The 25,000-nt window shown below is 44.5% G+C and overlaps 1 protein-coding gene across 2 annotated transcripts in view; it reads left to right on the forward strand.

Annotated features, from left to right (window-relative positions):
* Positions 1 to 25,000, forward strand: part of LOC147023547 (uncharacterized) — a 46,981-nt gene that overhangs the window by 5,792 nt on the left and 16,189 nt on the right. For both annotated transcript variants that reach the window (XM_085889044.1, XM_085889045.1), the window contains exons 2-4: positions 18,665 to 18,856; positions 19,413 to 19,507; positions 21,594 to 21,756. In XM_085889044.1, coding sequence (XP_085745170.1) covers positions 18,665 to 18,856; positions 19,413 to 19,507; positions 21,594 to 21,756 — 450 coding nt within the window. The remainder of the gene's footprint in view (positions 1 to 18,664; positions 18,857 to 19,412; positions 19,508 to 21,593; positions 21,757 to 25,000) is intronic.

Below are 25,000 nucleotides of genomic sequence, written 5' to 3' on the forward strand. Positions count from 1 at the left end.
GCAAAAAGCTTACTAATCCACTTCGACAAGAAAGGATCTCGTCCTTATCCTTCTCCGCCCCCTCCCCCATGCCAGGCGTGACTCATGCCCTCGTGATCCATCCCCCCGCTCAACCACGGGTGGGAGGGAGTTGTTGACATCGTGAGTCACGGGACGGCAGGGTTCTTCTTCCTCTTCGCAGAAGAGGGGGAGGGATGTCTCCATTGTTCGTTCCCTAACTATTAAATCTATCCGCAGCACATCTAATCGATTTCTGGACATTTAAACAATGAAAGGTGAGCAATCTAGGGAACAAGCACTTATCGACATAGCTGACTAAAGGAACCTGTATGTTGTGTGCAATCAAATTCCCAAATTCGTAACAATATATATATATATATATATTTAAAAGAAATAAATATAAATATAATATGGACACGTAAACATATACATAAATATAAATATATATACACATAAACATATATATATATATATATATATATATATATATATATATATATACATATATATATATATATATATATATATATATATATATATATATATACATATATATATATCTTCTTCTTCTTTCGGCTGCTCCCGTAAGGGGTCGCCACAGCGGATCATCCGTATGATCCGCACAGTGATTTGGCACATGTTTTACGCCGGATGCCCTTCCTGACGCAACCCTGGTCGCCTCTTACGACACAGGGATATGGTACACCTATTTTAACCGGGGTATACACCGACCCAGTATACTGGTACTCATTTCACCGACCTCGGAAGGATAACAGGCTGAGTCAACCCCCTGGTGTATTAATTCAGTGGCCCAACAGGGCTTGAACTCAGGACCTTTTGGATCCAAAGCCGCTGCCCTAACCACTGCGCCAACACCAGGTATATATATATATATATATATATATATATATATATATATATATATATATATATATATATATATATATATATATATATATATATATATATATATATATATATATATATATATATATATATATTCGTTCCAGAGTCACCTCTGTCCGGTCGCTTCTCTCCAGCAGGTTGCTCATCATTGATTCGCCACACTCCTCTGGGGCTGTCAGCTCCACATGCTGGACCTTGCTCAAAATGTATCTCACTCGTCAACAACCCCGCATGCTCCCTTAATGTCTCAATCAATCACCAGGGGTTTGCTCTAAGTGTGGTGTCAATCCAGTTCCGCACCACCAACATTACTCCCTGTGGTGATGTCACACATCCCATATTATGGCGCTGTTCTTCTTCCTGGCTCCGTTTTCTTTTCCGTTTGAGTCGTTCTTCCTCTCTGAGCCCCCTTAGCTGTTCGTTATCTTTCCGGAGTTTTTCCATCTCCGTGGACTCCAATTTTTGCTCTCTCCTTGAGTTGGTTAATTTCAAACTCATATTGTTTTTGTTTTCTACCCCACTGTCCCTCATGTTCTTCATTCTCCAATCTCACGTTTCTTTCAATTGGCTGATTTCTTTTTCCTGTTTCATTCGTCGTTCTTTCACTATCTCCGCGTACTTCAACCTTGCTTTCTTTTAGTTGTTCTTGTCCCTCTTTTTGTTTCCTCTTCCACTGTCTCTCATGCTCTTCAGTCTCCAATGTCATAGTTTCCTTCCTTCAATTGGCCGATCTCCTTTTCCTGTTTCATTCGTCGTTCTTTCACTATCTCCGTGTACTTCAACCTTGCTTTCTCCTTTAGTCGTTCTTGTCCTTCTTTTTTGTTTCTCATCCCACTGTCTCTCTTCTTCTTCATTCTCCAATCTCGTTGTTTCCTTCAATTGGCTGATTTCCCTTTCCTGTTTCATTCGTTGTTCTTTCACTATCCTTTCTTGCATCTCATTCTTTAGTCTTGCTTTGGCGTCCAGCTGTTCGACCTGCACAGTGTGGTTCCTTAACGTTTCATTCTCTGTTCTCTTTCTTTCCTCTCTTAACATCCTCAGTTCGTTTTTTAGTTCCCTCTCTCTGCTTTGGTGTTTCCGTAACTCAGAAGCTTTTTTTTTTCCAATTCCTCTCTCACCTCCTCACATTCCAACCTTGCATTGGCTTCGAACTGTTCGATCTGCACAGTGTGGTTCCTTAACGTTTCATTCTCCGTAGTCTTTCTTTCCTCTCTTAACATCCTCAGCTCGTTTTGTAATCCCGTCTCTTTGTTTTGGTGTTTCAGTAACTCAGAAGCACTTTTTTCTAATTCCTTTCTCATCTCCACACCTCTTTTGCATTCTTGCTTTCTCCATTCGTCCATTCTCTTACCGTGTCCCTTGCTAATTTCTAGTTCATTTCTCCTGGACTTTAATTCCCGAAGCTATTCGGACTTTTCCAACAATTCTTCCTTCCTTTTCTCCAGATTTTTCTCTCCTCTTTTTATCTCCTGTTCTCGGCTTTCTCTTTCCTGATTGCCTGTTCTTACCTCTTCCCTCAGTTGTCTCAATTCCAAATCGTGTTCCCGTTTTCCATTTTCCAGCTTTGTTTTCCATTCTTCTTCCAAGTTCTTCCTATCCTGGGAGTTACTAATTTGCTCCTCCTCTATTCTTTTGTTCAGTTTGCTCTTCTCTTGTTCCAACTTATGGGTACTCCCCTCTACTTTCCCCATTTCTCCCTGTAGTTCTTTGAACTGTCCTGACTTTTCCAACAATTCTTCCTTCCTTTGCTCCAGAGATTTCTCTCCTCTTTTTATCTTCTGTTCTTGGCTTTCTCTTATCTGATTGCCTGATCTTACCTCTTCCTTCAGGAGTTTCAATTCCAAATGGTGTTCACCTTTTTCCTTTTCAAGCTTTTTTTTTCCATTCTTCCTCCAAGTTCTTCCTATCCCGGCAGATACTAATTTGCTCCTCCTCTTTTCTTTTATTCTGTTCGCTCGCCTTTTGTAGCAAAAACCCACGCAGCCATTCTACTTTCGTCATTTCTCCATGTAGTCCCTCGACTGTGCTGGCTAAGTCCTCTTCCAGCTCCTCAATTTGTTCCTGTGCATCAGCCAATCGTTGTGCTTCCGTGTGCACATAATCCTCATGAACCCAGTCTGCGTTGGCTAAGTCCTCTAACAGTTCCCGAATTCGTTCCTGTGCATCGGCCAATTGTTGTGACTCCCCATGCACACAATCCTCCTGAACCTCGTCTGCGCGCCGCTGTGCCTCGTCCAATTCAATCTGCAATTCCTCAATATAGTCATCAGCACACCTCCACTGGTCCAAGGCATCCGACAATCGTCCGTGAAGCTCATGAATGTATGCGTTGGCGTCCTCATTCGTCTGCCCTGCATATACCGTGTCCAGGTGGCCTGAACCGGTGGGCGGGAGCGTTTCCTTTGTGCCTTGCGGCTCATTGCGCTATAATTAGCCCTCTCTCGCTTGGTGTCGCGCCGAGATGGAGCCGTGCCGCCATTTTGAGACTCCATTTTCTTTATAATTTGCAAATTTTTCCCCCGATCCGCTCAAGCATCAAATCAAATCAAATTTTGACAGTTTTTTTGTACTCAATGTCCGGGGTGCGAAATTTACCGGAAGTCCAAATATTGCACTCCTGACGACAGTTGTTAAGGATTCAGCGGTGGCGGGAATCTGACCCGATCCTTGGTGCCAGCCCCGCCACCACCGTCTCCGGGAGTCTATAACGCCGGCGGCTCGGCACAGGGCTCGAGTCACGCGTCTTCAATCGCAACACCAACGTAATCCTGTACCTTACCAGTTGGGGAGATAGAACCCCTAGTTACAGACTGGCTTTGTCAGTGACCGAGCGGAGTCTACCAGCCTGTAACCATTTTTGGCCCTATATGCCAATCGAACGGATCGTTCCTCAACGCGACACACATTAATCCATAGCCGCAACTGCATACGAATTAACCAGATTTATTGGGGAACATCAGAGTTCACAACACAAGCAATAAACACTACAATGGTTAAAATATCTACCTGTTCTTACCTCGGGAACCACGGTCTAAAGGTTGAGGGGATTCTACGAAATATGCCTTATACAACACGTTCAAACAAAACAGACTGACAGACAAACAGCATGCATGCACACAGAGTACTTGGTGATGGCTCATGGACGAGTGGACCGTGTCCAAAAGCACGAATATCGCTCGTAACAAGCGGTGGTGTCCACAGGTTCAAACTCCTGCTCGAACGTGCTGTGCCAGTCCAGTACGTGGTCTAATCCATCGTGAGAGCGTGGTGCACGGGATTACAGTGCAGGGGTGCTGTATCGTGGAAGGTTTGGCCGAGCCGGGCACATTGTATCGTGTGTGTTATTAAAGTTGATTTCAACCTCACCAAGACTGGTGTTTGGCCTTGGTGCTCCGTTGGGGATTCCCTTTAACCATTGGTGGCGTGGTGGCAGCATCGGGATACGATTCCACGCATTCTTCACCCCGGAGACAGCGATCGGCAGAACGTCACTGTTACGAGAGCCATCTTCGAACCCCAATCGCACCTCACAAGAAGGTGAGCGGCCAACCAGCTCACTCTGTAGCTGTGTCATAACCATCGTCTGTACAACATGCCCATCGTCAAAATGGCTACCACACACCACGCACCAAAGCAGTGGTCACTTAGCAAGAGTGAAACGGTGAACTCATTCGAATATTAGACACACAATTTTCTTTATATTTTATCACTTGATCCCAACTTTGCTCCTTTCCTCACTGAGGGCGTCACCTGGGAGAAGAAGAGCAGAGCGTTCCCTCTTCGTGGACTTGTGGATGATGGTGAGGATGTCCCCGTTGTGCAGCGTCACACTGCCCAAAAGAAAGTAACCGTACTGGAACTTATGCTGAGTCAGATTGCAAACTACTGCCCTGTGATATCCCGCAACACCATAGTCCGAAACTCCACCTCTGTAGTCAACATATGGCAATCGATTCGACAGCATTTTGGATTCCAGTCGACAGGCGCACACTTCATTGACTTTGCAGCGATACGCCATAACCCCGAAGAGCGCCATGAAGACATACCAACGCCTGATGGCGTTTGTGGAGGATAACTTGCTTCAACAAGATGGTAGCATCTTCCACCATAACCAGGCGATCACGGAAGATGAGGAATTATCTCCCTCGTTGGAGAACTTTATTGTGCTCACATGGCTTCGCCTTGTCCACAGTGGACTCCCCGGACTCGTCAAACAACGCTATGGAACTGAACTCATGTCCCGCACTTTAGCCTCCATCAAACCGGAGATATCCCAGGCACTTGACTCACTATTAGATGAGCTCCATGCTGCTGAAGAAACAACGTCCTTGCGCACTTCAACCTCTCGACCACAGGTCAACCGCCCGGCATCGTTCCCATCATCGTCAAAACCTTGTCAAGTCTTTTTGGGGACTCGTTCCAACAACCTTACGAAGTCCTGTCCCCTCTGCAAACAAGTACGCTGCACTGATTACAGTCATTTCCTCAGTGAGTGTCCTTTCCTCCCCGAACGAGATAGTCGGTACATCGCCAGAGCATGCCATGTGGCTGACATAACTGAAGAGTCAGACGACGAGTCTGGAGACATAACATATGCCCATATGGACAAGGTAGTTAATAACATAGACTATACAGAACCGTCCACTATCTCGCGTGTCCAGACTCGCCAGTCTCCATATCGAGACAGCTTCCACGGCCACCACACAACCAGAGTTACCATCGACAGTGGGGCCACGGGTAACCTGATTCGTGAGACAACTGTAAGGAGGTTTGGAGCAAAGATTCAGAAGAGTGCACAGTCCGCTCGTCAGGCTGATGGGTCTTCCCCTCTTCAAGTGGTTGGTGAGACCAGACTGACACTGACTCGCGACGGAAGGGAATTTCAGTTTGAGGGCCTGGTTGTCGAAAATCTTGACATAGAAGTACAAGCAGGAACACCTTTCATGGAGTCTAATGACATCTCAATCCGCCCTGCGAAGCATCAAGTTATCCTGGGTGATGGCACCGCGTACGTTTATGGTTCTCAGGAAGGGAGCCTTAATCGTCATGCAGTACGTCGAGCTCATGTCGTACGTGCCCCACCTCACACAACTACTCTGTGGCCCGGTGAGTTTATCGAAATGGTCCTTCCATGTGACATGTCGAGTATCGACTCAGCGTTCGCACTCGAACTTCACACGGATGCCCCAGTGTGAGGTCGCTGCGACCCATTGAGTACTGGCCCCCACCAAGTGTCATCCGTAGCATCAGCGGGAAGGTTTGGATCCCCAATTTAACTAACGAACCACGAGTTCTCAAACAACATGAGCAATTTTGCCAAATCCACCCTGTGTACATACCCGAAGAATACCCAGATGACTATACCGAGACCAGCCCCCCCCAAATTAAAACGCACACTCACTTCACTCTCAGGACACTCTTTAACTGTCACCCTCGACCCTGACAACATGTTCGCTCCTGACACACGATCAAAGTTTTGTGCCCTTCTTGAAGAGTATGATGAAGTGTTTGACCCAGTGTTCCAAGGCTACAATGGTGCTGCAGGCCCCTTTGAGGCTGTTGTTAACATGGGCCCTGTTCAGCCTCCACAACTCAAAGGCCGTCTACCACAGTATGCACAAGATAAACTGCGTGAACTACAACAGAAATTTGATGAACTAGAAAAGCTTGGAGTCTTTGCTCACCCTGAGGACATGGGGATTCCTGTGGAATACCTGAATCCTTCATTCTTGATCAAGAAGCCCAGTGGCGGGTTCCGCTTAGTCACAGCCTTTGCTGATGTGGGCCGACACAGCAATCCCCAACCCTCTCTTATGCCAAACGTAGATTCCCTCCTCCACAAAATTGCTCAGTGGAAGTATCTAATTACTACTGACCTTACGAGTGCCTTCTGCCAAATCCCATTATCTCGCCAGTCCATAAAGTACTGCGGTGTAGCCACACCCTTCCGGGGAATACGTGTGTATACCAGATCCGCTATGGGTATGCCTGGATCAGAGACGGCACTCGAAGAACTCATGTGTCGCGTCCTTGGTGATCTCCTTGAGAAGGGGACCGTCGCCAAACTCGCTGATGACCTCTATTGCGGTGGTGACACATTGGACGAACTTCTCCAGAACTGGAGAATGGTGTTGCAGGCTCTGCGTAAATGTCGACTTCGCCTCTCTGCTACGAAGACAGTTGTATGTCCAAAGAGCACCACCATCTTAGGATGGATCTGGTCTGGTGGTACTATCCAGGCCAGCCCACAACGTGTGGCTACACTCTCTACTTGTTAGGCTCCTGAGAAGGTCAGGGGAATGAGATCCTTTATCGGGGCATATAAGGTTCTCGCTCGTGTTATCCCCAACTGCTCCGCTCTCTTATCCCCCTTGGATGATGTGGCTGGATGCCAATCACTGGACAGAGTTGTGTGGACTGATGAGTTACATTCTGCCTTCCACAGAGCCCAAGCTGCTCTTTCGTCAGCTCGTACAATTACTCTTCCTTGTCCAAGTGATCAGCTATGGATCGTGACGGATGGTTCTGTCAAAAAACACAGCATTGGATCAACTCTGTACATCACGCGCAATGGAAGACCTCACCTTGCGGGTTTTTTTAGCGCAAAGTTACGCGGACGCCAAACTACCTGGTTGTCATGTGGAGTGGAGGCCCTTTCCATTGCTGTATCAGTAAAACACTTCAGTCCCTTCATTATCCTTTCTAAACATCATGCATCCATCCTCACTGATAGCAAGCCATGCGTACAAGCATATGAGAAGCTCTGTCGTGGTGAGTTTTCAGCGAGCCCTCGTCTATCCACATTCCTGTCCACTGTCAGCCGTTATCAAGCGACCATACGGCACCTCGTAGGATCCGCCAATGCCCCATCTGATTTTGCCAGCCGCAATGCACCAGACTGTACGGCCACCTCCTGTCAAATTTGTGCATTCATAAGACGCGAGGAGGAGGCCGTAGTCCTGCAGGTGTCAGCCCAAGACATTATTTCCGGCCGAACTAAACTGCCCTTCGCCAACAGAACTGCCTGGATAGCAGTTCAGGCAGAGTGCGCAGACTGAAGGCGGACTCATGCCCACCTGATTCAGGGCACCCGCCCATCGAAGAAAACAACCAACATCAAGGATGTCAAACGTTACCTCCAGGTTGCGTCACTTTCCAAAGATGGCCGAGTTGTAGTCCGTCGGGACAAGCCCTTGTCCTCGGCATGTGAGTGCATTATTGTCCCACGTCAGGTAGTCAATGGCTTACTAACAGCATTACACATTCAACTGGATCACCCGAGTTGTCATCAACTCAGTTCTGTGATTCACCGCTATTTTTATGCTCTTGACTTGGACAGAGCGATCGATCAGGTAACCTTGAGGTGTCACCAGTGTGCTGCATTGTGCAACATTCCTCATACCATTACCAAGCAGTCCACTGAAGAACCCGCTGGTGCTGTTGGTGTATCCTTCGCAGCAGATATCATCAAACGCAATCACCAGCTCGTTCTTATATTGCGAGAATGTTCCACTTCCTGCACGACATCCTGCATTGTGGAGAATGAACAACACATCACTCTCCGTGACAACTTGATCCGCTTATGCATAGAGCTCTGGCCATTGGATGGACCACTTGCTGTCATCCGCTCCGATCCGGCTCCCGGCTTCACACGCCTGGTCCACGATGAGCTTCTTAAACATCACCGGATGTGCATCGAGATTGGTCACATTAAAAATCTCAACAAGAATCCCATCGCCGAGAAAGCAGTTCGTGAATGTGAAGAACTTCTACCACAGGAGCCGATGGGAGGACCAGTAACTCCACGAACCCTCACACTGGCCACCGCCAGTATGAACTCACGAGTTCATGCATGGGGACTCTCGGCCCGAGAGATGTGGTGCCAGCGGGATCAGTTCACCAATCAACAAATCCCTTTCTCGGACTTACAAATGATACAAGCCCAACACCATCTTCGTTCCATTAATATAACCACCCCCATAGTGAGAAGTAGAAGGCACCCATGGGGTCCGTCAAGCCCAATGTGTCAGTGGAAGTTGGTGATTTGATCTATTTGTACTCTGATCGTAACAAGTCATGCGCAAGAAACCGATACCTCGTCTCTGCCACCGATGGACCCTGGTGCAACATACGTAAATTTGTGAGGTCCCAATTGAGGAGTGCAGCTTATCGGGTGAAAAAGTCTGAATGCTACAAAGTCCTAGACTACTGGAAGGATACGCTCCCACTCCCTCGTAATCGGGGATATGGTGTTGCACAACAAACCGAGGACGTATGCCTCCAACCAGCAACAAAACCACCAGACCCCCCATTCATCCCCTATGAGCAGTCTTCACCTGCCGACAGTGCTGAATCCTTCCCAATCCCTAGTAGCCAGGTACCAGATCGAGGTTTTGATGCATCCCTGAGGCTTGACACCTGTAGTCCTGGTTACTCCAAAGCCATCGGCGACACCTGTGAGGAACATCCAACGGTGTCCCCAACCGTCTGGACACCAAGACGCTCCAACCGTGTACGTAACCAGCCCAAACACTTCAAGGATTTTATTTTGGATGCTTAGAGTCATATTGTGGTCACAATGCTTGCAGAAACTGTCATGGGGCAGAATAATCCCCGAAACCGGAGGGCAGTCTACCCGGTGATGGTCTCAGTATATCTGACTGACTGGTACATGATTTATGTGACCTCTTCCAGGTTAAGTGAGCGTTATCCTTGTTTAACTTTGTGTATTCTGCCTCAGTATTTTAAGCCATGAACTGTCATCTACTTTCTTCATTTATAACACCAAGAATGATAGTAGATAAATGACCCAGTAAAAAAAAAGAAAAAAAAAGTGGTTACGCCAGTAGAGTATGTGGTTTAATCCGTCGTGCGAGCGTGGTGCACGGGGTTACCGTGCAGGGGCGCTGTATCGTGGAAGGTTTGGCCTAGCCGGGCACGTTGTATCGTGTGTGTTATTAAAGTTGATTTCAACCTCACCAAGACTGGTGTTTGGCCTTGGTGCTCCGTTGGGGATTCCCTGCAACCATTGTGGCACTGCGCGGCAAGATGGCGGCGCGGTATTCTTCCTCCTTTAGTCTCCGCGTGCGCACGTTCCGCGCGCTCTGACCTCGCGTAGGGTCGAAGACGAGACTCAGATGATCTCTCTCACGGTCCAGCACACAAATCCCAGCCTGGCCTGTTCTCCATACAAGGCCCAATTCGAGGTCCGAGTTCCACAGCCGGATCGGCAAACATGACGCGCCGTTGGTGAGTAAGGACCATCCGAAGGTCCGGCGTCTCCTCTCCGGCCTTCCCGCCTCGAAGCCCGATTCCCGCTTCGTCCTCTCAGTGCCTCTCTCGGTCGAATCACCGACGTGCAGGTCGGTTCAGCGTCTCTCCCGGCAGATCCAACACGGTGTCTCCTTCGTTCGCTCGCCTTGAAGCGACTCCGAGCACGCCATGAGAACCCAGCCGTCCCTCACACACAGCACTCCTTTGTTTGCTCGCTTCGAGACACGAGCACTCCTCTCAACCGCCTGCAGTCTTCAAAACCGCCAAAACTGACTTGATGCTTCCCTTCTTTCCTTCCGTTCGGCTCTCTTTTCCAACTGAGAACTCCTTTTTCTCTCGTTTTCTTTTTACCAACCCCCTCTCCAGGCGACTCAGTGACCAAAGACCCCGCCCCTCGCGTCACTTCCTGTCCAGGCGACTCAGTGACCAAAGACCCCGCCCCTCGCGTCACTTCCTGTCCAGGCGACTCAGTGACCAAAGACCCCGCCCCTCGCGTCACTTCCTGTCCAGGCGACTCAGTGACCAAAGACCCTGCTCCTCGCGTCACTTCCTGTCCAGGTGACTCGGTGACCAAAGGCCCCGCCCCCGCGTCACTTCCTGTCCAGGCCACACCTCTCGCTCAAGGCCACTCTCCTCCCGTTCGTACAGGAGAGGAAGAAGAATCATCTCTCGTTTCTCTCGTTCCACCACCATATGAACATAAAACAGTCTGTTACACCTCCCGACACACACATATCGTCCCTTTTACCAAACAACCTATCTATACATGAATTTAATAGGGGATCTGAGCTAATCCTATCCTTCGTAGTCCCATTAAGGGCCATTTCCAGAACAATATATATATATATATATATATATATATATATATATATATATATATATATATATATATATAGTATCCCTGTGTTGTAAGAGGCGACCAGGGTTGCATCAGGAAGGGCATCCGGCGTAAAACGTGCCAAATCACTATGCGGATCATTTGGATGATCCGCTGTGGCGACCCCTAAAGGGAGCAGCCCAAAGAAGAAGATATATATATATATATATATATATATATATATATATATATATATATATATATATATATATATATATATATATATATATATATATATATATATATATATATATATATATATATATATATATATATATATATATATATATACCTGGTGTTGGCGCAGTGGTTAGGGCAGTGGCTTGGGATCCAAAAGGTCCTGAGTTCAAGCCCCGTTGGGCCACTGAATTAATACACCAGGGGGTTGACTCAGCCTGTCATCCTTCCGAGGTCGGCGAAATGAGTACCAGTATACTGGGCCGGTTTATATCCCGGTTAAAATAGGTGTAGCATATCCCTATGTCGTAAGAGGCAACCAGGGTTGTCAGGAAGGGCATCCGGCGTAAAACATGTGCCAAATCACTATGCGGATCATACGGATGATGATGATGCTCCCTAACGGGAGCAGCCGAAAGAAGAAGAAGATATATATATATATATATATATATATATATATATATATATATATATATATATATATATATCCTATGATTGGTCAGCAAAGGCAGTGCTGCTGATTGATCACCAGAGAACCCCAAACTGATCAAGATGATACAAGCTCTGCCAGGTGGGCAGCAGTTTAGAAGCGAGGTCTGGCTCGGTCGCTTGAATGAGGGATCAATGGATAGTGGGGGGGGGGGGGTCAAGGTGGTGGCGATGATGCAGAGAATGAGGTTGGAAGTGTTGTGTTTGTTGGACACCAGATGAAAAGTAGACAAGGTGAGTCGGTTGGTAGGAGGGTAGGAGTATGCAAGCTGTTTCATACGGGTGGGGATGGAAGGAGTAGTGGCATGGCAATAATAGTATCGGAAGAGATCAGCAAGCGTGGAAAGATGGGAGAGGTGGATGGTTTTAGCATGCTTAGTTATACATAGGCAAATGGTGTGTATTATGTCAGTATGTGGACCACAAATGGGAAGGACTGGGGTGGAGAAGCAGGAATTCAGGGACGCACTAGAGATGATGATAGTAATGGTTGAGCTGGAGGTGATGTTGTGCATTGCGAGAAACTTTAATGTGCATGTGGGAGTTGCGGAGCCGAGTGAAGAGGAATGTGTTGGTAAATTTGGTTAGGGAACAAGGAACAGAGAGGGTCAAGAGCTGGTGTAGCTGGTGGTGAGGAATGGGATACCCATAACTGGTTCATTCTTTCAAAAGTGCGAAAGCCACAAGATCACGTATAGGAGTGGACAGCATAGAGCATAACTACATTTGTTGGTGGTAAGGAAGCGACAGTTGTGGAGGGTTAATGATTGTAAGGCAGTAGGGGGAGAGCATGTTACTACCCAGCACAAGCCTGTGGTGTTTGTAGTATGGATGGAAAAAAGGAGGGAGGTTAAGAGTTCAGGGCAGAAGATTATTATTAGGTGGGGGAAGTGTTGATGAAACCTCTTCATAGAGTGCAAAAAGAGGTTGCGGGCTCGGAATGAGCAACTTTAGTGAAGAAGCGGAAGGTTTGCAGGAGTGGAAGAAGTACTGGGATGTGTTTTGGGGAATTGCAGAAGTTTTGTGTGGAAGGATGTCAGGAAAGGATGTATAGTCGAGGGATATAAAACAGGTATGGTGGATGGAGGAAGCAGAGAAGGAAGTTCGTGAAAATAAGGAGGTTTGGAAGAGGATAGAGAAGAGCGAGGATCGAAGGAGGAAAGTGCATGCAAGAGTGATGCACCTGTATGGGCAAAAGAAGAAAACAGCAAGGAGAGCAATGCATAAGGCAAGGAATTATATGGAAGAGGTGTACAACAAGTTGGAAGAGGATGGAGGGAAGATGATCCATAAATTGGCTCGTGACAGGGATGAGGATAGTAAGGACATGAAGGAGGTGGGGCAGTGATTAAGGGTGTGACAGGGTGGGGGGGGGGGTCAGTATTGAAGGTGTGGGAAGGATATTTAAAGGAGTTGTTAAACTGGGGAGGAAGCAACGGTGAGCTGCAGCTACCATGTTATGTCGCAGGAAAGTGCAGTTGGTGGAGATTAGCACTGAAGAGGATGAAGAAGGGAAGAGCACCAGGAATTAATGAGGTGTGTGCAGAGATGATAATTGCAGTGGGAGGAGTCAGTGAGTTGGACAAAGAGGCTGTTGAATATATGTATGAGAGAGGGTTCAATTCTGGAGGATTGGAGGACAAGGTTAATTGTGCCGATATAGAAGGGGAAGGGTTATGTTCAAGATCCGGGGAAGTACAGGGGAATTACGCTCTGAAGCGACGTCATGAAGGTGCTGGAGAGGATTCTGGATGGGAGAATAAGAAAGAATAGGGAGATTGAGATTAGAGAAGAGCAACGTGGGTTTAGAAAGGGTAGGGGGATGACAGATGGGATGTTCATGCTGAGACAGCTGGTGGAGAAGATGTTGGAGGTGCAAGGTGAAATGGCATTGGGATTTGTGGACCTGGAGAAGCTCTATGACACTGTCCCAGGAGAGATGGTGATGATGACACTGAGTTCGATGGGAGTGTCGGAAGCAGAATTTAGGTTGGTGGAAGGAATGTACAAGGGAACGAAGGGAAGAGTTTTGGTTGGTGCTGGGATGTCTGAGGAGTTCAATATGAACATAAGTTTGAGGTGGGGAAGCTCTCTCAGCCCAGACATGTTTATCATGGTGATGGAGCTGGTAAGCAAGAAGGTAAACTTGAAGGGTATGCTGGGGAGGATGTTGTATGTGGACGATCTGTTAGTTGTGGTGGAAAGTAGGTGAGAGATGCAGGCAGTACTGGGGGAGTGAAAGGAGACATTTGTGAAGCCTGGGCTGAAGATAAGTATGGAGAAGATTGAGACGTGATATGGGTCGGGCAGTGGAGAAAGGAAATGAAGATCAGGTTCGAGGGGAAGGAGATCAGACACGGAAATAGGTTTGAATATCTAGGGGGAACAGTGACCGGGGATGGTAAGTTGGAGGCAGAGGTGAGGAGGAGGATTCAGTTGGATGTGAATGCATGGGGAAAGAGAAGGATTGAAGGGACCAAGGGAAAAAGGCAAATGGTGCTTTGACATATGTTGGCGGTGTGGTTACCTGGCTTCAGCAGTTCACAAGAATGTGTGATTTTAGCATAAAGACATCAATGAGGCAATACATGATCAAATCAGAGACAAGTTTGCATTGCCATGCCTGCGCAGACGTCTCCTTTGTGAACCTGATTTGAACATGGACACCATGCTATGAATAGCTCGGGTTATGGAAGTATCTGAGACTCAAGCCACTGAAATGGAAGAAAGGACCATCAATTACCCCAAAATGGAGGATGTTGATGTAGATGCTCAGGGGTTTGTTTGATGAATGAGCCACGTGTGTGGAAACAATGCAATACAAAATCTGGCGACATCACGAGAAGTTTCAGCACATCTAAATGTTGTTGTGGCTGTGGAGCCACAGGTCACTCATACGGTGATGACCACTGCCTGGCAAATGAGAAATCACGCAATTACTGTTACAAACCATATAAGCCAAGTTTGCATGGAGAGAAGCCAGCAAATCCATTCAGACACCTCAAAGCTCCAAGATCACTCGGTGCGATGTATGTGTACAGCTTTTGAAGATGATCATGGAGAAAGTTATGTCTTTTATTCCAGGGATGGACACCATAATGGACAAAATCGATAATATTCCTCTGAAAATGATGATCAATTCTGGGGCTTCTGTCAATTTATTGGAGAGAAACATTTACCACACATTACGTCAAGATGGCTACCACTACACTCTATCCACATCAGCCACTACAATATTCACGTATGGTTCAAACACTCCTCGACTTGTTCAGGGTATGTTCAATAGCTGGCTGGCTGGAGTATAATAACTGCAAAACGGTGACCAACATAGTGCTGGCTGATATGGATGATACAGGATATCTGCTCGGGTGCACATCGGCCATCCAACTTTGGGTGCTAAGTGTCAGTCCACCTGTTCAACCTGAGCTGTTACAAATGGCCAAAAATGCCAATCGATTCATGGGAGGTCATCAATGTTGACATGTGAGGTCAATTTCCCACCTCGGAATTGTCGATGAATGTTCCTGATAACCAGAAGCAAATAATTCTGTCATTCACCTGTACCAAGTCCATAATTTGAGGCTGAACAATTGCATTTTCCACCCATGGCTCATCACATTGAATTGCATCAGACAACGGACCTCCATTTATCAGTTTTGGGTTCAAACAGTTTTGCAGCATTCGTGAAATCGAACATCACATAATTACACATTGGTGGCCTCAAGCCAACTCGGAAGTAGAACATTTTTTCTGCACTCTGGGTAAAGCTTTTTCACACAGCATGCATCAATCACAGGAATTGGCATCAGGAACTCTTCACATTTCTCCTAAATTTTGTGTCAGATGGGTATCTTCAGCAACATTTATTTTAGGAAGAGAGGCCCGCTCCAAAATCCCTCACCTTCCAACTCGGATTAACAACCCTGGACTCGAAAATGCTCTGTACCGAGATTGGGTTATCAAACAAAATACAGATGCCAAGCAGCATGCTTCAACCTATGACATGCATGTAGGTGATGCAGTTCTTCGACACCAACAAAAACAGAATATGCTGAGTACCACCTATGAAAGAAAAAAAGCATGGTGTTGGCTTAGAGATTAGGGTGGCTGGCTTGGGACCTTAGGGTGAGGAGTTCGAGCCACTGTTTTACCATTTAATTAACACCAGGTGGGGCTGACACCAGGCTTGTCATCCTTCCAAGATTGGTGAAATGAGTACCAGTGTACTGGTGATAGGGGCATTACATCAGTGGCACAGCCATGCCCCCAGTCAATGATGCCACCCGCAGCCTTGTGCTGCATACATACTAGGGACCGATGATACACACCCTTATGCAGGAGGAACAGTAAAGGGGTGGGTGTTTTTCTTTAATGAGGTGGACAGAAAAGTATACACAACATTTCACAAATTCGCCAATTTATCAGCAAAGTTCATTCACAATTGTGAGGAGATGAGGAGATGTAGCATGTTGGTGATTCCCCGAGGCAAAGTTTGCAAGTGACCCCCAGGGCATGTCCGGAGGCCAGACCATGATGGGATGGATGTCCTCCTCAATACCTACAGGATTACGTACCCGATTTTAAAAATTTAATTGTGTATTTGGGAGAAAACGGCCATGCAGAATTGATTTGTTAATGCTTTAAATGTTTTTGAAACTTATCTTGATTAATTTTATGTGTTTTCTGGCTGTTTCAGTTTTAATACATGTATATGTATGTGTGTGTATATATATATATATATATATATATATATATATATATATATATATATATATATATATATATATATATATATATATATATATATATATATGTATATATATATATATGTATATATATATATGTATATATATATATATATATATATATATATATATATATGTATATATGTATATATATATATATATATATATATATATATATATATATATATATATGACATTTAAAAACTAGAGGCCCACCAGAGAGATATCTGTACAGAGCTCAATGCCACCATCTCTAATGCAAGAAACGATTTTGTGTCTGCCTTGGTTGTCTCATCATCCGTTTGTTGATTAACAAATCTCTGCTGAGCTTCTCTGTTTTGTGCTCCAACTGCATTAAAATTTGACACAGATAAACTTGCTGTTCTTCTTGCCTTAATCTCTCGATTTCTTCTTTATCGTTTTTTCTTTTTGCTCCTGTCTCAAGAAGTCACCATTTTCTCATTCAAAATACAGCTTTTGATTAATTTTGTCTTTTCTGTGAATACATGGTTTGAAGAAAGAAAATATCGATTTTTATGTGAAAAATATGTTTTTTTAAACATATAATTTTGGTCAATGAATCAATGATGAAATGTGGTTAAAATTGAGATTGTATGTCACAGTTGCCAATGACTTGGCGAACAACCCTTAAAATCATAATGGCGTAGCCTAAAGTCCAAGTCAATGGTGTGATAAACAGCAGTTTGATGGCATTGCAGCAATTTTTATAACATTCACATAACTGAAGGTGTGCATGCGCATGTCCATCATTGGTAAATATAATGTTCTTTCACACCAGGAAACCATTATTCGTTTCACACAGGCTTTAATCAAACTCCACACCACTACAGCACATCTACCTGTCATTTGCTTTCTTCCCTTTTCCCCTTCATTCATTCTCTCCTTTCATTCCTTCCACATCAATCCTCCTTTCCTTCCACGATCTTCCTTACAGCAGAACACTATAGTAAATATACAAAATTCACATTGTTTATTACTAATTGCGAATAATTATTCGTTTAATAGTGTATAATATTGATTTCAGATTATTATTACATTTAATATATATATATATATATATATATATATATATATATATATATATATATATATATATATATATATATATATATATATATATACTTCTTACGTCCCCGGAGGGAGCGCGTCTATCCTGGAATGAGCGTGGGGGTTAAAGCTTTGAACGATTTCACAGTTGCAGCAACTTGTGTATAATTGATTCAATTTGAATGCATCTACATACAGTATATTAACATCAGAAAAAGAAAACATGAAATTGGGTAATTCAAATGTAGTAATGACATGACAGCCTCCTGAATATTTTTTATTTGTTTACACTATTATCTCAAAGTCATGAATTAGCTTTGTATGTATAACACATGCAAACATCACAAGGATATTAGTATATACTCATACAAGAGACAAACACAGTATATGGGATTTGAACCTGTGGTTGCTAGAACATGATAGAACATGAACCAGGGGTTCAGATATAATAGGAGCACGAAGAGGCAAACCCAAGAATGAAGACATTTTACAACTTTTGTTAAACTTATATATATATATATATATATATATATATATATATATATATATATATATATATATATATATATATACATTTAATAAATAAATAATAACCAAGTTGAAAATGAAGAGCTTGCGATTTAGCAATTTAAAAATTAAAATTAAAATCTAAAATGCATTTGGAGAAAACCCAAAATTAAAAATATTTTAAAAATACGAATGAAACAAAAAAAAGTGAAAAAAATAAATGTCAGTAACCAAAACTTGCTTCCCGTGCCGAAGCCAAAATACTAATGGCGTTTCCATGCTGGACAGCCAAGCACAGCCGTTGCTTGAACCTTGCCAATTGTGTACTATGTTAAACGACATTCAAAAAACATTGAAAATCTGAATTATTCATTCAGGGGCTTATTTGAGCAACTGTTTAATGTGGATAAATTTGACGTGAAGACCAACTTTTCGGAATGTTAAATGATTAAGTTGTGCATTTATCTATGCGGTCACTAGGAGTTAATTTTTTTTTTAATATACAGGAGTCAAAGCTCATGGAGGAGCTAACCGACGAAGAGCAGCAGGTCTAAAAACTATCAAACAGTATGTTGAACTCATGCAGACGTTTCTTTTCAACCTAGATTTTTTTCCCCACCAGGTTTGCTTGCACTTGACGGAGGATGAGACTCCCTCGGAATCGCCAGAAGAATTTACAGGTTTTTTGGCCTCTCCCAGGGAAAACGCAGCCAGACCAGTGTTGAGAGGACCTTCCTGGGCCTGGTCCAGTGTTTACGACCAGAGTGCGACGTGGAGTCCGTTCCCAGAGCGTCTGGTAGACAAACGCAGCACGGTGGGAAATCACAAATTAGAATATCACTTTTCCTTGCAGCTGTCCCAGTGAATGATGCATTTTATCAAGCAATAATTGGTATATTTGGACATTGCCAATTTATTTAGACATCAATGTGGCGGAGGGATCATTATAAAGGGTGTTCTGTCTGATTCCATGTACAGCACTGGAGCCAACTAAAATTCCATGTGTACAGCAACGAAGATGATGATTGACAGCAATGTGAATTGTAAATCAGACTAAGAATAAATATAAAAGATATACTGTCGCTGAATAAGCCATTTTTGGAAGGGAAGTCAAACAGGTTGTTCACCTGTAATCTTATCAACATTACGTATCTCATGGTTTTGGAATCTTACACAGAAGTATAGAGTTATTGGCCTTGCTTTGGCACTGGTATCCTGACCAACTTGGTTCACCATCAGAACATCTTTCATCGATCCTGTGAGGAGGTTTTCTTCTCTTGCCATATAGGGAGCTTGAATGTGTAAATGCTCATGAAAGATGCCCAGATCGGTGTTTGTAATAAGGTGTGCATTACATCCTCCTTCCACAGATATCGTGCAACAAGCCAGCAGGTTCAACAGCTTTGAGTTGGAGGCCAACTCTGAGCCCACAAGATCCTTCCCTGAGCCCCAACCAATACGACAGGTAATTCGTTGCTGTGGGCGAATTTGTTTTAACATCAATAATTCATCCATGGATGTCAATGGGACCGCGTTAAGGATCAGGAGGGATCTGCTTTCGAACCTCCCGTGCGCTCAGAGGGAGGCATGAAAAATGAATCGGAAAAGGTAGCAGTTCCATCGACCCGCAACCATTTGTTAAAGCAAAGCCAAACAGTTTTACCTGCAGAGTGGAGTAAAATATGCATCCTTCATGGCAAGAAAACCTTGAGACAATAAATCTGTGATTTATAAAAAGAAATCTCGGAGATTTATGCTCAATGATTCGGGAGGTAGCCATGCATAATATTGGCACAAGTCAACCACAAAATATTACATATTTGCAAGTGGTATTTTTGAGACTTCCATGACGTATAAATACCAATGATACCTCCATTACAATGGACTTTAGGAATTTATTTCTTTTCAGAAGGAGAAATGTTGGAGGAGACGTGGAAAAAGTGTATGTTGTAACGGCAACACACCTTGTGCTCTGGCCTCATTATGGTATATGAATTACATCTTTTCTGAAAACTTTGAACGAGACAGAATCCAAGAAAGACAGATGTGATTCTGGAGCAGAAGTCTGCATTGTATGGGAGAGCATCTCTTTGTTCACATTTCCAGACTTTAACAACCCCTCCCCCCCTTGCAAATTATACTTTTGGAATTAAATATTAAGATGGCTCTAACTACCCTCGCCAAGGGAGAGGGCATTGCATTTGGGAATGTTTGTTTGTTTGTCCGCACATAACTTTAGTGTTTTTCTCCGCAACCGCTTGTCGGATTGAGACGAAATTTGCAGCACAGGAGAAATTACTCATGTAGAATGTTGTAATGACAATTATGACATCATATGTCACATGTTGTGTCAGCCATGTTGGAAAAAAACCAAAAAACTTTGGACCTCTGTAGTTCTGAAACTGCACCAAGGAAAAAAATTGAAACTTGGCACATGGCAAGTACTCCTCATGGGGAATAAGTGTAATTTTTTTTTTAACACATCACAGGTACCTTCGTTATGATGTCATAATTGCATATATAGAATGCTACATAGAACCTGGTGTTGGCTTAGGAGTTAGGGTGGTGGCTTGGGATTCTAAGGTCCTGAGTTCAAGCCCTGTTGGCTGCTGAATTCTCACAGCAAAAAGTTCTCACATATGACATCATAGGTCACATGGTTTGCCAGCCATATTGGATTTACCCCAAAACCCATAAAAATCTTTTTCTCCAGAAAGGCTGGACAGATCGAGGGGAAACTTCACCAAAATGCTCCCCAATGTTCCACAATGATTGTGTGTACAAGTTTATGAAGGAATAATTGATAGGTCACAAGGTTTGGCAGCCATATTGGATTGAACAAAAATATTAAATAATGTTTTCTCTGGAACCACTAAATCAATCAACAAAAAAAGTTTACAACTATGATCGAGTAGTGAAGGGGAATACATGTTTTGAATTTAAACTTGATTGGATGCATGGTTTAGCAGCAAGAGTTATTTATTTTTGATCTGGGTTATTTTTGTTTTCTTTGACTATATTTTTTAAATATAGCTCACTTGGGTGTGCCTGGATGGGTTTGAGGCTCGAGGAGTAACAGCTGAAATGCGATTCTTATCCAGGTTCCTCCTGATAACTTCATCTTTGCTTTTTGCTTGTTCGGGTTCCTTCTGATTACTCCAATGCAGCACTATATCTATTTGGTCTTTCATTTGATTTGAATTGAATTTATTTTAATCCCATTCTAAATTAAATTAAATTAAATAATAATAAAAGAGGTCAAGGGTCAGGGCCAGGGTCCGGCGTCCAATCAAAGTGGGGTTGCATCAAAGCGGGACATCTTGGTACCCGGACATCACTGCCAACAGTTATAAAGTGGTAGTTCTATTATGTCTCTTATTAATTGCGTAACACACAAGCACAGAAATGCCACACAAAAAATACCACACAAGACTACACAATCACCACACAAAACTACATAATCACCACACAAAACAAGTCCTGGCAGGGGTCTGCAATCTCTGATTGCTCTTTTTCTTGTTTAAGTAATGCAAGACGTCTTGCCTCCATAGGTTTGGCAGTGTAGAGCTGATGTCCGGGACTCGGCGCAAGATTGCAGCTCAAGACGCCACTGCAACGTTAAAGGCATGGCTCAACAAGCACCGAAAGAACCCTTACCCAACCAAGGGCGAGAAGATTATGCTCGCCATCATCACACGCATGACGCTCACGCAGGTTGCTGGCATCGACATGATTTCAAACTTACCTGGTGCCTTGTTATATAAATTTTACCATTCAATTTGTCCAATGTTATTGTTATACACAATATTACATGTTATCTTCCATACTAATAAGTGTGTGTGTGCGTGTGTTTGTGTGTGTCAGTGTGTCTCCTCCATAACTCCAAAACCATGAAACCTTGCACCCTGAAACTTTGCATGCATACTAAGAAAACTCCAAGGAAGTGCATGATTGAAAATTGGGTGTTTGGGCTAATTAAAACACCCCTTTTGAAGATAACTAACTGCCTTATTTAATTACATCCTTCATCAGGCGCATCTTCAGTCACTGCTCGTTATGGTCTATGGGGTCTTAAATCATATCATAGGTAACCTCGCTGTTGTCTCAAGCCGCCATGTTTTTCGGCCTGCTCAACCTTGCCTTGACCTGGAACAGGCAACAACAATTTCTTAATGATAAAGTTTTGTTTTCACTTTCCTCACTCATATTATGGAATGTCTACTCATCATAGCTATGAATCACTGGGTACTTCGCTTTTGTAAGTGCAATCGTTTTCAAATTAGGAGCTTGGAGTGATTTCATGCATTATGATGCAATTTTCCATGATCGACTCTCACAGTTTAATTAAAGGAAATCATCGAAATATTATTTCAACTTTGAGGATTGGATATTGCCCGGACAAAATAAATGTCACAATCTGGAGTGAAATCTGATAATTTGAAGAAATAATGAGTTATAACTAAGCCTATATACCTATTTACTTTAGGCAAGCAAGGCTATAGTCCCTCCTTCTCCATACACACACAAGAAAATGTGAAATTTCCAAAGCATTAAAATTATCTTTTTCGACTGTTTGGAGAATTATTTTGAGTGTACAAAAGATTTAGGAACGTGCCAAAATTAACTAGCTTCTTTTGAGCTATATTATTTAATGCATTCACTGCTTGCCATTACTCCCTGTCCACCAGATGGATTACGAAGCCATAGCGTCTGCAAGAGATGTCTATATTTTTGGAGGTTTCGTGATGCACTCAACAGGGAATCAAAGCAAATTTGGTGAAAAACGGATAAACGTTTAATTAGAGTGCTTGCTTGAGTGCTTAAGCCACTTGACGAGCCCCTGCAGTCAATCGCTCTAATGCACAACATCATTCTGAGCAAATCGTTCACTGACTGTGGACGCTTTCGCCATGCCACATCATTCAGAGCGAGTTGTTGTTACTCCCTCATCCTCAGTGAGGTGTTTGTGCTCCATCATCCCAAGCAAGTGGTTCATGTTCTATCATTCAGAGAGAGTTGTTTGTGCTCCGTCATCCCGAGAGAGCAGTTCGTGCTCTGTCATGCCAGGCAAGCAGTTCGTGTCCATAATTCCGAGCGAGCAGTTCGTGTTCCGTCATTCCGAGCGAGCAGTTTTTGCTCCATCATGCCGAGCGAGTGGTTCATGTTCTATCATTAAGAGAGAGTTGTTTGTGCTCTGTCATCCCGAGAGAGCGGTTCATGCTCCATCATGCCGAGGGAGCGGTTCGTGTTCAATCATCCCGAGCGAGCGGTTCGTGTTCCGTCATGCCGAGCGAGCAGTTTGTGCTCCGTCATGCGGAGCGAGTGGTTCATGTTCTATCATTAAGAGAGAGTTGTTCGTGCTCTGTCATCCTGAGAGAGCGGTTTGTGCTCTGTCATGCCGAGCAAGCAGTTCGTGTTCCATCACCCCGAGCGAGCAGTTCGTGCTCTGTCATGCCGAGTGAGTGGTTCATGTTCTATCATTAAGAGAGAGTTGTTCGTGCTCTGTCATCCTGAGAGAGCGGTTTGTGCTCTGTCATGCCGAGCGAGTGGTTCATGTTCTATCATTAAGAGAGAGTTGTTCGTGCTCTGTCATCCTGAGAGAGTGGTTTGTGCTCTGTCATGCCGAGCAAGCAGTTCGTGTTCCATCACCCCGAGCGAGCAGTTCGTGCTCCGTCATGCCAAGCGAGTGGTTCATGTTCTATCATTAAGAGAGAGTTGTTTGTGCTCTGTCATCCCGAGAGAGCGGTTCGTGCTCCATCATGCCGAGGGAGCGGTTCGTGTTCAATCATCCCGAGCGAGCGGTACGTGTTCCGTCATGCCGAGCGAGCAGTTTGTGCTCCGTCATGCCGAGCGAGTGGTTCATGTTCTATCATTAAGAGAGAGTTGTTCGTGCTCTGTCATCCTGAGAGAGCGGTTTGTGCTCTGTCATGCCGAGCAAGCAGTTCGTGTTCCATCACCCTGAGCGAGCAGTTCGTGCTCTGTCATGCCGAGTGAGTGGTTCATGTTCTATCATTAAGAGAGAGTTGTTCGTGCTCTGTCATCCTGAGAGAGCGGTTTGTGCTCTGTCATGCCGAGCGAGTGGTTCATGTTCTATCATTAAGAGAGAGTTGTTCGTGCTCTGTCATCCTGAGAGAGTGGTTTGTGCTCTGTCATGCCGAGCAAGCAGTTTGTGTTCCATCACCCCGAGCGAGCAGTTCGTGCTCCGTCATGCCAAGCGAGTGGTTCATGTTCTATCATTAAGAGAGAGTTGTTCGTGCTCTGTCATCCTGAGAGAGCGGTTTGTGCTCTGTCATGCCGAGCAAGCAGTTCGTGTTCCATCACCCCGAGCGAGCAGTTTGTGCTCCGTCATGCCGAGTGAGTGGTTCATGTTCTATCAATAAGAGAGAGTTATTCGTGCTCTGTCATCCTGAGAGAGCGGTTTGTGCTCTGTCATGCCGAGCAAGCAGTTCGTGTTCCATCACCCCGAGCGAGCAGTTCGTGCTCCGTCATGCCAAGCGAGTGGTTCATGTTCTATCATTGAGAGAGAGTTGTTCGTGCTCTGTCATCCTGAGAGAGCGGTTTGTGCTCTGTCATGCCGAGCAAGCAGTTCGTGTTCCATCACCCCGAGCGAGCAGTTTGTGCTCCGTCATGCCGAGTGAGTGGTTCATGTTCTATCATTAAGAGAGAGTTGTTCATGCTTTGTCATCCTGAGAGAGCAGTTCGTGCTCTGTCATGCCGAGCGAGTGGTTTGTGCTCCATCTTTCCGAGCGAGTGGTTTGTGCTCCATTATCCTGAGCGAGTGGTTCGTGTTACATCGTCCTGAGCGAGCGGTTTGTGCTCCATCATTCTGATCGAGCAGTTCATGTTCCATCATCCTGAGCGAGTGGGTTGTGCTCCATCATTCCGAGCGAGCAGTTCGTGTTCCATCATCCTGAATGAGTGGTTCGTGCTCCATCATCCTGAGTGAGTGGTTCGTGCT

Source organism: Eptatretus burgeri, chromosome 7, assembly GCF_056783735.1.
Source record: "Eptatretus burgeri isolate ZD-2024b chromosome 7, Ebu_testis_v1, whole genome shotgun sequence".
NCBI classification, from domain to species: domain Eukaryota; kingdom Metazoa; phylum Chordata; class Myxini; order Myxiniformes; family Myxinidae; genus Eptatretus; species Eptatretus burgeri.